General features: G+C 38.9%; 1 protein-coding gene across 1 annotated transcript; it reads right to left on the reverse strand.

Moving 5' to 3' along the window:
* Window positions 1-398: 398 nt before the first annotated feature.
* On the reverse strand, window positions 399-12,211 carry CHMP5 (charged multivesicular body protein 5). The gene is made up of 8 exons (XM_026099887.2): window positions 12,001-12,211; window positions 7,527-7,631; window positions 6,745-6,791; window positions 3,766-3,859; window positions 3,616-3,687; window positions 2,461-2,569; window positions 1,971-2,083; window positions 399-1,451 (listed from the first exon to the last, which is right to left on the reverse strand). The coding sequence occupies exons 1-8, from the start codon at window positions 12,067-12,069 to the stop codon at window positions 1,401-1,403; spliced, it is 660 nt and encodes a 219-aa protein (XP_025955672.1). The 5' UTR covers window positions 12,070-12,211; the 3' UTR covers window positions 399-1,400.
* Between the last annotated feature and the right edge of the window lie 1,786 nt (window positions 12,212-13,997).

Genomic DNA, 13,997 nt, shown 5'->3' on the forward strand with positions numbered 1-13,997 from the left:
CATCACCTGGCTGCTCCAAGCCATTTAACGAAACACCCCTGCTTGTATGTTAAACCACAGCAGCGTCCTACCTGCCTTTTCCCTTTACTCAGCACACAGCTGCTAGGGCTTCAGGGAGCCGCTGTGGTAAGATCCTCCCCCGTTCACTTCCCTTTTCCCAGAGCATCCTGTAACCCATCGCAGGTAACATTTGGTTCCTGGGGCAGCTTCCCAGTGGCTGGCGCAGTACTTCCTGCTTGAGTATAAGGTGTTATTTACCAACATAACCTACAAGAAGCCTTCTTTAGAAAAAAAAGCACCAGTCATGAAAACATCAGGTTACAGTCAAATACATTTTTGGCTTAATTACACAGAGCATGTCTAATTGCAGCTATCACTGAGGGATGCATTCTAAAGACTACTTTGGAAAAAATATCTTTATTAGTGATAAATAAAGCTGTTTGTATACAAATAGTTGTACACTAGATGCACCATCGCAAAGTGCTTTTCCTTTTAATTAAGAACTATTTCTAGGCTTGACAACTGATCTTCAGCACTGGAGTTGAGGCTTGGCAGCAGTCTTGTACTTGTGGCCAGCGAGTTCAAGAGAAGGAAGACAGCAGCTTTTCTTTGATCATTTTTTGCTAGATATTATTTTTTTTTCTTATGACTTCTATTGCTGAGCAGAGTAACTCCTGACAGAAGGAGAAACATGGCAGAAGCAACAGTATGGTTTCAGTATGACACTGCAAAGGAAGCATGTATTTTTAGGCTTGGAACCAGGCTCCACCTCTGGATAAGCCTATCCTCAAGCAGTGAATGACAACAATGGGAACAAGTAGCAGGTTAAGATCATTACTAAAAACACCACACAAAAGGATCAGCTAATCTAAATGATTTTATGTCATATTAGAATACAAAAATTGAATGATAACCCTACCATCCGTTACAGCTATTAAGAAGGTCACAATACAATAGCACAAAAGTCTCAAGACTGAAGTAGTTTTAAAAGGCATCAAATTCTTTATCAAATAAGCACAGAAGTAAGGAAGCTATTTTACAGAGAGGAAGCAGCAACATACAGTCTTAGTTTCAAGAAAGAGAACATATACAAAAATCAAAACAGAGCTCAGCTATAAACAGCCACCTTCACATATTACTTTGTCCATAAGACGCAGGAAATCAAAACCTATTTGACTGCTTCCACTGAAGGAAACTGTGCCAAGTTTTCCATTAACAGAAAAGTCAGTAGTAGAACAACTTTCTTCAAAGAAAGAAAACACCATCAGCCATTCATATTGTATACTAGGATGTAGTGATATTAAGGTTACACTGGAAGGATAAGTTTTCCAGAATTAAAAAAATCTCTTAATTTGATTTGTAAAATGTAGTTCACTATTTCCATTGTGCTTTTGAAACATTTATGTAGCAGGGATCTTGGGCAACCCAAATTCATCCACCAATACACCATCCTGTAAGAAAGAATAAAAAAGAAACAAGTTAATAACTCTGCAATCTGAATATTTTGCAAAATTTCCCTCATAATTTTCATTTAGTGATATATTTGTAATTGTCATTGTGTGATAGCTGAGATCAAAATAAAAGCACTCTGTATTCTTCCTCACTAAGCTGTATTACAGCCCTGAAAAGCAAAAATATGAAAAGCTTTGAGAACATAAAGTCTACCAAGACAGCAGTGAGAAAATGCCATTTTAGCTCCTGAAAACATAATAAAGAGCATTAAATACACTATGTTCTCTCATATACAGATCTGTTGAAAATACCTAGTTATCAGGAAAGTAGCTCATGCTTTAGAAGGCTAATTCATCATCAGAGAGCATAACACATAAGTAGACCACCCACAATACAGAAAATATATTAAGCACAATTTTGGTTTAACATATTGAGCATTCCAAAGAACAAGCAACCCACATAAATATGATTAATTCAGGAAAAAAAGAATATATTTTACTTTTAAAGAAAAGACTCACTTTGTTTTTTGTATCAGTAGGAGTGCCTTCTGGGATTGCTGGAGCAGATGCAGCTTCATCTAAGTAGGAATTGTCTTCATCAGCCAGAAGTTCATCACCTAATGCATCCAGTTCTGAAATAAAGTTATTATGCAGGTTCAAAAATTAAGCAAGGCATTTCTTTTGCTGAAAGAAAATATCTCTTATAGAGAAACATAGTTCGTTTCTTACTATGTTTCTTATTTAGCTATCATTCAGGAATACACACAGACACACCCATCCTTTCGAGAACATTTTTTCCTTCTCTGTAGAATTCCGTTAGTATCTCCTTCATGTTTGCCTTGTACTTTTGTTATGCCAATTGAAAGACGCGCAGGTAACGAAAGTTAAGTTTCTTGTAAAAAATGCAGGTTTACATTTAAAAGAGTAATTACAACATGTTTTTAAAGCTTTTGAGTATTTGGCTAATGAAATTAAAATATCACTATACTTTCTTCTCCACCTTCCTAACCTGCTTCCAAGTCATCTTCATCAATCTCTGGTGTTCCATAGCTACGGCTCAGTGCTTCCTGGACTTCATTGGCTTCTTCCATCATATCCTCTAACTGATCTTGTATGTCCTGCAGCAACAAAAAGTTTCAATATGTCTGTGTTCAATAGTTTTAGCTAAATTTATCAGAACTTAACCACAACCAGTTGAATAATTCCAGCATACAAGGCACTCATAAATGTTTTAGGATATAAATCCTTTTTTTAAGGTAGCATTAATGCAAGTTATTACATATGTATTCAGTATTATAGCACGGCCTCAACTACTATTAAAAAACATAATATAAATGATGTATCAGGTGGAAGAGGAACCTCACAACAATGTCTTTGCAAAACCCTGATAATTTTTGTACTCTTCAAGGCAAATTCAGAAGCCTATAGAAAGGACTTAGAGCCTACCATTATATTGAAAAATAGGAGAGTATGAAATCTGGAGAGAGTAAATCTACCTGCTGGAGAAAAACATCTGGCCTGAATGTGCCAGAACAACAACAACAAATGTAGAAGATATTTCAGCGTACCTGTTGGCACTGTACTTAGACAAGGATTTCCTTATTTGTATCTAAGGATTTACAATACAGGCAGTATTAAAAATATCAGAGGAAAGAACTTAAAGGAATTCAGCACTGATATTTGAGGAACGTTTAAGTGCAGCGTGCTTGAAGTTATATTTCAAGGTCTTAGGTTTTTAAATTGCATTTTCTGAAGACACCATGAGGCCTTGGAGGCTTCTTCAAAATATTTTTTCCAGTAACTACCATGAATAAGAAAACAGCGGGGCAAAGCAGCAGCAACATGGGAAAAAAAGAAAGAGGATAATGAGGGTATAGAATGAAACAGTCACTAACATTTACGTAGAAGTACAGAGGAAAGGAAGAAAAGACTAAAGATTAGCCCAGTATGGAAACAACATGTAGTGCAGTAAAGCCAACAGCTGACTGTGTCGTACTAGTGAAATTATGAGAGAATGATGATGGTGATACCAAAACACCAAACAAAAAACAGAAACCAAAACAAATAAAAGTCAGCTTGCCGTTTAGTTACCTAGTCGTCCACTTCCATCACTATTTCAGTACACTGTTTCAATATTTCAAATTATTACAGAGCAGCAGCTCACCTCAATTTGATCAATTTTAACTTGCTTGTATGCTTTCTTCATTTCTTTCACTCCCAGTTTCATTGCATCAACCTAGAATAGAATGAAACATGTTTGTATCTAATGTAGCATACACAAACTAAAAAAAAAGTGAGATGAATATACTGGTACCGTTGTCTTTGTATCCTTGAGTGCCTGAATAGTGTAATTAGCTTGTTCCATATTAAAAGACTGCTGTGATAGATTATCCCTCTGTTGTTCATACCTGTTAAAAACAATGGAAATAATGGCTTAAAAACATCACTACACACACCATAAAAACACTCTTAATTTAAAAAACAAAACCAACAAAAAGTACAGTACTGTGAAGACACAAAGAGAATTAAAACTTCTAATTTACTACAAACAACAACAATAATCAAATAAATAACTTCATAAACAGGAAACAAATTATTTCAATCTTTCTTCACAGGCCATTATATACTTCTATGTATTTAAACCCAGCAGTTGACAAAACTATTTTTGAATTAAAATTCTGCTTTAACTGATGGTGAGATTATGTTTATATAAGCTAATGTTTTAATAACTGCAAACTGGAGAAGCATATTGTTGCCTACTAGTGCTGAAAGCAGACTAGAAGGGATGCCTGTTAACCAAAAAAAGGGCTTTGCCCTGGAATTTGGTGTGGGGTGAGAGGGAAGGGTCAATGGAGAAAGGAAACTATTATGGCTAACCAAAATGATAATGGAGACATTAAAAAAAAAAAAAAATCCACACACACACACACCAAGAAATGATCCTTTACAGAGCCAAAGTTGTGTCCAATAAAGAACATAAAATATGTCAGGTTAAAAAACAACGAGGAACAGATTGCAAAAAGCATTAAAACAAGCAATAAATCCTTATTCAAACATCTGAAGCAGATGCAAGAGAGTCTGTGGGGCCTACAGACACTCAAGATACAAAAGAAGGAAGCAGAAATGATGGCATACCAGAAAAACTACACAACTTTTTTGCAGTCCTTGTTTACCATGGAAGCACTTGTAATGTCTACGTATTGAAAGTCTCCATTATGAGAGGCTCATCAGAGCATCTGACAAATTCAAGTGTAAACACAAGGTGGCGTGGACCAAATATGAACAGCGGCATACAGCTGGCTCTAAATATCATTCACTCAATAATTTTGTGGTAATTCAGAATGAAAGAAATGAACTATTCACTGGCATATAACTTTTTAGTTAGTCCCCAGGCACTGATATGGAAGATTGCTAATGCAATAGTTTTTCGGGGGAGATCTGGATACAGCAAGATGACATCAGTACCTGTCAAATTAGAATATAGAACAAAGTTAGGTTAAACATGATCTTTTGGGAGTCACAGAGTTTTTTTAAAGGACAATTTCACTATTCTACTGGAGTTCTTTGAGGGAGGCAGCAAGTGTAAGAATGAAGGTGATCCAGCTGAAATAGCCTATTTATATATATATCCAGACTTTGTCTGACAAGGCCTTTCAGAAGGCAGAAGGCCAGAAACTAAGTGTGTGTTGTATAAGAGGGAAGGTTCTCATAAGGAGAAACAAAAAAGAAAATGGCCGGAAATCGGAAATGGCCGATAAATATAACTGTTTTTACAGAGAAGGGAAAGTCACCAATATTCAGTGATTCTCAGGGGCTTATGATTTTCACGTGACTTATAAATCATCTGGATCAAGGCTGACTAGCAGGTGACAAGACTTAGTCCCCTGAATAAAATCAGCAAAGCTAAGAGCTGACTGAAAAACTTCAGAAGAGCCTTGCCAGATCCAGTGACTAGACATCAAAATGGCAGATGAAAACAAAACAAATCAATGTACATAGGGATAAACAATTCTAATCCTCTGAATCCTCCACATTCAGAATGAGGGGCTCTAAGTTGACCATTACTTTGACCATTACTGTCCAGAAATGAGAACTTGGGAATTATAAACATAGTTCTATGAAAATGTCACATTAATGTTCAGCAGTATTCATAACAAACAAAAAGCAAATTGAGTATTTTGAGTAATTAGGAAAGGAAAAAAGAACATCATACTATTGGCAAGGTATACCAGCATTCTGAATACTGTGTGAAATTCTGGATGCTTTATCTCAAAAAGAATGTAGCGGAACTGGAAAAGCTTCAGAGAAGGATGACAAGAATGATCCAAATACAGAGCAGAGCAGCTTCCGGACAAGTAATGACTAAGCACATTAAGGTTCAACAAGCTGGAAGAGAGATGACTGAGGGATATGATGATAGCCTCTTATAAGGTTATTGTAATGCAAACGTAAATGGGGAAACAACTATTCACTCTTCCAACACAAGCACTAAGGAGGTATCAAATGAGATTAGCAGATGGCAGAGTCAAAAACAAAAAGGAAGCAGTTCTCCTCAAACAGCTAATTAAACTACTATGCTCCTTGCCATGGGATACTCTAGATGACAGAAGTTTACAGGTGTTTAAAAAGTAATTGAGCAATTCTATATAGGAAAAATTCCTCTGAGGGACATGAAATACAAGACAGCATCAGCTTCAGCTCAGATAGCACGTAACAGATTTCAGTTCAGGGACTACAAGATATTCTGGTGAAGTACCCCCGAATGTGTGCCATGTTCTGACATTTTCCTTTGTATTTGTTGCTGGTCACTTTTGGAGATTGAATATTAGGCTATTATCACAGGATGATCTAGCATATCCATTCTGCTCTTTCTTCTGAATGGATATGATTACCTGTGCTACAGGTGATAGAGAGTCATAATGGGTGCTCACAAAGAACTGGTGAATTTCCTGTGAACCAGGGCAAGATCATGAAGTACATGATTTATAATAACCAAATAATGACACAAAATGAGACTGTCTAATAAAGCAAGTTCAGGAGTCAAGCACAGCTTTAGTAATAAGCAGTTTTAAGTGAGCTTTTCCCAATCCAAATTTATATACTCCCATGTAAATAAGAGACAGATATGCTAACACAAAATCTGTACCTAGCTGCTTCTGAAAGGCTGACTAAGCTAGCTCGGCTATTTTCTTGTAAGAATACTGAGAAGTAACCGTATGGAAAAGATAAATGCCACTCTCCTTAAACAAAACAGCTTTTGATTAACTCAGGACTGAGAAGGGTTTAAACTTACATTCGCTTCTGCTTTAACACTCTCAAAGCTTTCTGCTTTACTGTATTCTGAAAGAGATGCAACATTACAACATTAGGAAAAGAATTTGACTTTACTCTGGCTTATACTATTTGAACATAATGTATGGCACTTAAATTTTCCAAAGATTCTTCAGTTACAGTGCAAAGAGTTTAACAGTCACATTCAGTGTTCATCCTGCACTAACGAGTAATAAAGCAGGCTTGTGTAATATGTTGCTAATAGCAAATACATTCAGAACTTCTGGATCTTGAAATCTTTTTTGATAAGCAGAATATGAAGTCAAATTTGATCAGTCAGAACCATCTTTCATCAACACATTTTAGTGGTCAGCATCAAATAACGCTGCAAAATACTTCAGCAATACTGTTTGTAATACACATTTGTCCCCTTGCAAAACTGGGTTTTCCTGCTTCATTTCTGAACAGTGCAGACCTTTTCTCCTGGCAGATGAACTAAGCAGCCTCTCTACTAGACTTGATTCAGACAATAGAAGGAGGAAGGGAAGCAAGCAAGTTATTTCTGATTGTGGAAATCACATTACACGTTAGATGAAACAAAGAAAACCCAATGAAAATCCAACTGTGTTAAGAAGCATGTTTGTCAAGAGACTTCAGATTAAAGATAAACCTGCAGGATCTGATATCACTCCAGTGATGCTAGACAATTTTAAGAACCTGAAGAATGGGCTACAATATCAAGCCATTACATGACAAAGTCCGAGTCACATCCTCTCATGCTTAAGCCCCACAGAAGATTCTTACCTTTGCAGGCCCCTCTCTCATCTTCTTCATTTGATCCTTATACTTCACTAGCTCTGCATCAAGTCTAGCGATTTTCTTGTCAATTGACTCAGCTCTGCTATCCACCTTTGACATAAGGCAGCAAAAAAAGAAAAAAAAAGGGGGGGGGGAACATTCATTGAAATGTTATTCATTGGACAATAAAACAACAGCCTTGGTTTGAATATCTCTGACTTTTTTTTCCACTCAGCGGTTTTATAAACAGTTTAAAGTTTGTAAAAAAAACCCAAACCAGAATCAAGTAAAACATCTTCTACAAGAAGCACAAGACACACTCTGAGGTTGCAGTAAGCTCTGCATGTAACAGACTCTCTTCATTTTGGGATGCTCCTTTGCATACCCACTCAGGTCACAGGCTCTGTTCAGGAACTTCTGACCATGCACAGTACCAGGGACTAGGCCAGAATGGATACAGAACAACTTAGGTGTGTCATGCTGGCAGATGAGGAGGCAATGCAAGAGGGACAGGGACATGTCCAGCAAGACTAGAGGCTTACTTTTGGTGGGCAGGGAACATTAAAACTTCAGATGGATACTTGTGCTTTGATACCTAGATTACTGGTTACATTCACAAGCCCACATTTAAGCATTGTTTCAATTACTTCTCAAAGGCATCTAACTTTTGTGTCACAGCTGCACTTCTCCATCACTTCCTACAAAGGAAGCCAGGACACAGCAGTTCTACATAGTAAGTAATCCGAATTTCTTATTGTACTTTTGCTCCAAATCCCAACAGTAGCTGAAATAATGCAGTAGAACACCTCTCCAGTGGTGTTATTTTATTAACAACAGGAAAACAGGCTATTTATGGTTTTTGAAGTCTTGTAGGTTCCAAGTCTAACAACTCTTCAAGGTCTTCATCAGCTAAGTGCATCTTTAAGGCCAGCCTCCTTCACAGGGGAAAACCAGTTATTTAGACAAGAGTCTATAACGATACACTTAGAACTAGGAGGATCTGCCTCAGTCTCTGTTTGTAATGCCTATTATCTACATAAGAATTTCATGAACACAGAATCTGAACTTTTAAAACCAAACTGAGTATCCTGTATACACAGTACATCATCTTCTGCAAAATCAGGTAAGGTGTGCTGGTGTTTCAGCTTCCAAGTCCAGAAGCTTGATGTTTAAATGCACACATTACATATAACAACAGAGCTACACATACATCAGAAGGGGGGGGGGGGGAAGCCCTTCAAGAATTGCTCTAATTTATGCTAAGGAAAGCAATACTATGCTTTAAGACTCAAGAAGGTTCTTTCAGTTATTCACAAACAACAGAGAGAGGAACCTTTTTTGTTGCTAAAGAGACCAACCTAAATGCAAGAAAGTGAAGCCGTATCCCAAATCCCTATTAACCAAATTAGCAGCTTATTCCAACATTTTCGTATATATATATATATATTTTTTTTTTTTTTTCAATTTTGACATTACATTCTTAACATTGTTGTCACAGCTACTTTTGCTCTGGGCTAAGTTTCCTGATTACTTCTTTGAAAAAACATTAGTCTGGAGTGGTTTTTTTCAAAGAGTAAACAAAAAGAATACCAATACCACAGTTCCTGATCTAACCTTCCTCCCACCAGCCTTGTGACAGCTTTGAGCCATCAGGAAAGAAGGAAGTACTGCAGGCACTGCAAGAGAGAGAGCAGGAAGTGCAAGGGACAGTGCAGCAACACACCTTGGAGACTAACTGAAGAGACAGGACAGAAGCACGGACATCGAAGCCAGACAGCAAACTCGACAGTAACCAGACATCAGAGAAAAGACTGGAAAAGCATTTCCTGGGTTTCAGTAAATGCTTTGGGTTAGAGGTCCCACATAATCAGCTCTTTAAATTCATAAATCTAGAACCATTTAGATACTCTAATGTGATGTTTGTTTTCTCACCACCAAAAAAAAAGTGTATTGTCTGCTGATCATAATGGGTTCTGTCATACTCCTTTTGCACACACAGGAAAGAAGGACCAAATGTTAGGCATAATTACCGCCTAACAGTTGTCTAACAACTTTTAACAAACTAACTATGAACATTAATCGCAGCTCTTAAAATATAATTAGTGGATAACTGCCATTTAATGGATAATAGATTTTTTCTAGTGATAATTAGAAAATAAAGCAAGCAATAAGAAAGCACAGTAAGAGATTTTACAAAGCATTTTGACCATCTTTCAAATGGCACAGAGAAATACGCTTAAAAGTGAAAACAATAGAGAACTAAAAATTGAGTCTCCAAACTGTTGAATTTAACCTGCTAAAGAAACAGCATTTCTGATACCTCACACTGCTCTTTCCAATGATCCTTCAAAGGCAATTTAAGAAAAATAATTCTAATGATATCTCCAGTCCTTTAGCAGGACCTATATTTTACTTACTAGGGACTTACCTATTGTAAAAAAACTGAAAACTTGGTAAGTTTTTGACAAACCAGACAAATCACTTCATGTGACAGCAAGACAAATTCACTCACAAACTTAGAACTTCTAAAAGGAAGTGTTTCTCCCCACACTTGCTAATATACATAATTGTTTTAAATTTTAGTTTCATTCACAGAAGTTGAAAGTCATCAAAACGGGAGAAAAAAAACTAACATGGAACTCAATAATTATAAAGTGGTTTACAGCCTTCCTCATGTCAAACACGTGCACTTAGAGCCAGCACTTCATTTCTGAACAGTGGACCAACACAGGCTCTTGATTTATACCTTAAAACCCAGAACTCATTATTGGCTGCCCCCTCAAAAAAGTCACATGTGTAAAATGAACCTGGAAATCTATTTTCCAGTTAACCTGACGCATCTTGTACAGCAAAACTTCCAGAGAATTTAATTACAAGTAGCTAAAAAAAATTAAAACTGCATGCAGCTCCCAGTAAGTCATGGTTTTGACAAAAAAAAAAAAAAAAAAATAAAGACTGTATTGTCAATACAAAGCAGCTGTTTAAATTACACTTTTACATACCCCAAAAATCCATGAGGATTGAACAAGCTCCTTGTGGAAGTAAAGCTACTGGCATATCTAAATCTGGCTGGTCTTACTATGATTTGTCTCAACAACAGAAAGCGTGCATTAACTCAGAAGTGGCAGGATCAGTCCTGAAAAATCTAGCAAGTTAATATGTATGTTGCTGCTGTGAGGGAAAGAAAAGAATTCCTAGTCTTCAGCTTGTATTGCCAAAAGGGCAAATTTAAGTATTAACGATAGTATCTCAAGTGGATTTCAGAGTTTTGACTATCCACCAAAGCATTCGTTGGTAACAATGGGAAAGTTTATCTTGATTTTTGAGCATACTTCTTCCTTATAGTCCAAACCAAACATACTTAGAGCTACGTTTTAGTTCAGTGCTGCTAAAAAGCAATGCAGATTCTTAGCCAGTAAAATAACACACTACATAAAACATTAACCATAGACTGGTGTGCATGGGTTTGTGTAGTTATTGCTAAAAAGTTATTAGGTACTTGACTTAGAGTGTCATTTAAGAAAATCATCACTGGGAGAAAGAGTAAATTTGAGAGGAAAACAGTAACTTTCCACAGAAACTTCTCACTGGCAGGTTCTGAGGACAGCACTGAATCAGTCTTGGACTAATACGCTTTGGTTTATACCACAAACATTACCAAGAGTGTCTGAAATTGCCAAGAAATCAGACAAATATCCAAGACCACTATGTTCCTTTCTCACCTTTTAAACTATAAAAACATACTACTTTTTTCTTTACAGATTTAAAAGCCAAAAGAAAGTGTGAAATGACTAGATTAACCTTCTCAAAGCTTTTCTAGAGGCTTTTCTTTTTTTTCCAGACAGGCCAACCTTCAAACAGCTGTGAAGTGTTCTGCCACATATTCCCTCGGTACTGCTTGCTTGGGCTGGTTTAGCTCTCCTTCTGCCCACATCTTCACCGCCGACCCTACAGAAAGCCGCTCTGCAGCGCAGAGAGAACAATATCTCCCTTCTCCATCGACCTCACGTGACGGCTCCCCCCGCCCGTTCCGCACTGGAAAAGAGGGCTGGCTCCCTCGCTGCCGTCCCTGCTTTCCCACAACCTGACCCGGCAGCAACTAGCCGGAGCAAGCAGGACGGCAGAGGAGACGAGGCGAAGATGCGCGCTCGGCTGTCGGTACGCGCACACCACACAGGCGGTGCCGCCGCACGCGTGCGCCTGCGCCCTCCGCGCGGGTACGCGCTTACGTGCGTATTAACTCAGGTACCAAACTACGCACGTCTACACCGACAGACGGGGGCACCGCCCGCGCCCTCGGGGTGCGGAGCGCCCGGCCGGGCCCGGCCCACAGCGGCGCGGCCGCGGAGCCCCCCGCCCTCCCCCATCCCCTCCGCGATGGAGCGCGCCCCCTCATCCCCCTCAGGCCCTCCGCGGGGGGCGCCGGGGCAGCGGGCTGCGCTCGCGGGTGCCCGTCTCGCCCCGACAGGAGGGGACTCACCGTGCCGATGCAGTCAGTGAGGCTCGGCGGAGGCGCCTTGGGTTTCGCTTTGCCGAAGAAGCGGTTCATGGCGGCCGCAGCACTCGGACGCCACAACAGCAATAACGATCTCCCACCGACCCGGAAAACCACGGCCGACGCCGCAGGCCTGCGCGAACACCTCGCCGGAAGAGCCAATCGAAGAGATGCCCTCCTAAGGGCGGAAGCACGGTTACAGCAATATGCATCCTCACTTCCGTCGAGGGAGACGATGTGTGATTGGCCACTTGAAAATAGGCGGGGCTAAGCAGAACCTATTCAAAGGGGCCGGCCGGGGAACGAGGCTGAACGCGCTGCGAGGCGGGGGGCCTCACACTATGGGAAGGTGGTGCATCTTGTCAAATGCGTCATTATGGAGCATGGAAATCTGAGAAAAATAAAGGTGGCTATGTATATGGATGTGTGCATATAAGCTGTGCATTCAAGAGTAGATCAGTAAAGATGACTGTGTATTAACAGAAATTCTGGTAGCAGTCATTATTTTCAACACACGGTAGTATTCAGGTGATCCTAATCCCCACATTTATAAGTACCATCTTTTTTCCCTTTTTTAGTCGCGTAGTTTTGCTCTAAAATTCATTGTTCTCATTAGAGCATGCGATCATGGGTTGTCATTTGGTGCTCAACAATCAAAGTCAAGGACCAATAGAGACATCCAGGACTTGTGCACATGGCTGGATTCAACTCTGGAGATGCCCCCAGGCAATCACTTGCACTGTACTGAAGTCTTATTTAGGAGTAGGCATGACAGGCAAAAACTACATGGTCTGTCCTTCAATAGTACCTGATTGTACTCAAATACAAAAGAGGAGCATCCAGAAAGCATCAAGACCATTTTAAGGCTAGAGTAAAAAATAAATGTCTGCTTATAAAGACAACACTCACAGGAATGCAGTTAGCAAAAAATATCCTTTTTAGGGAGTTCTGAACTGAAGAACAAATTGTGCTGAAATGCACAACCGTCATTCTGACTAATGTGCTTACTCTTCCATCTTTGGTTACTGCTGATTCAGGCAACAAAACCAATCACACACTAGACCTGCATCTCTTGGAACATTATCAAATCAAGCCCCAACGGCTTGACCATGGCTTCGAAGTCACACTAGTTTTATTGCTAGGAGGTCTGATGGTTACTTGTCCAGTTCATTACTACATCTGATTAGGTGCTTTCCACAAAGTTGATCATGAGTTACTACTGTCTTACCAAAGTCCTGTGAAAGTAGGACAGCTTTTTGCCATGCCATTCGCTTCTTGTTTTCTTCTTTAGGAAGTATTTCTTCATAAGTGTTAACATAAGAAGTTCCACATGACTTTACCTTGGTTAACAGGTATCGCTTCAGTTAAATGGAGGCAGGACAAACAGTTGCTTTCAATCACTTAAAACTGGCATATTACTGAATCTTCAAATGATGTCGATAGCTTAGGTAGAAATAATAAAAACACAGGGCAAGAATGTCTGCCTCTTCAATGGAGGTTCATGTCTACAATTTCTTTTTAAAGTTCAGAGTCTAAAGGTAACTGGTTAAATTACTACACGCTAATAGATCAGACTTGCAGTACTTAGGGCAACTTCCTTCCCTGATAAACTCTTTACTGGAAAGCTGAAACCCAAATTACCCAAAATTACTGTTATTCAGCCACTAGCAGAAATTAAAAGATCAGTTAACCAAATAAAATATTTGGAAAGCAAGTTTAAAACATGTTTTTTAGCACGGAAGCAGGAAAGTGAAGAACATAAAAATTTCCCCCAACGGCTCATGTGTAATGTAATAATTTTGAGTATTTATGAGAGAATCTATAAATTAGTTCTAATCTTTACTTTTGAATACACTAAAAGATTCCATACAGTGAATGTTTCTAGTAACCAGAAAGGCTCCAGTAGTTTCAATTATTCAAATGGAGTAAGATACAGCTATGCCAATATGCCTCCTTATAGTAAACAAATGCGTTTTCTCTGT

This window comes from Dromaius novaehollandiae, chromosome 2 (assembly GCF_036370855.1).
Source record: "Dromaius novaehollandiae isolate bDroNov1 chromosome 2, bDroNov1.hap1, whole genome shotgun sequence".
In the NCBI taxonomy this organism is placed as follows: Eukaryota; Metazoa; Chordata; class Aves; order Casuariiformes; family Dromaiidae; genus Dromaius; species Dromaius novaehollandiae.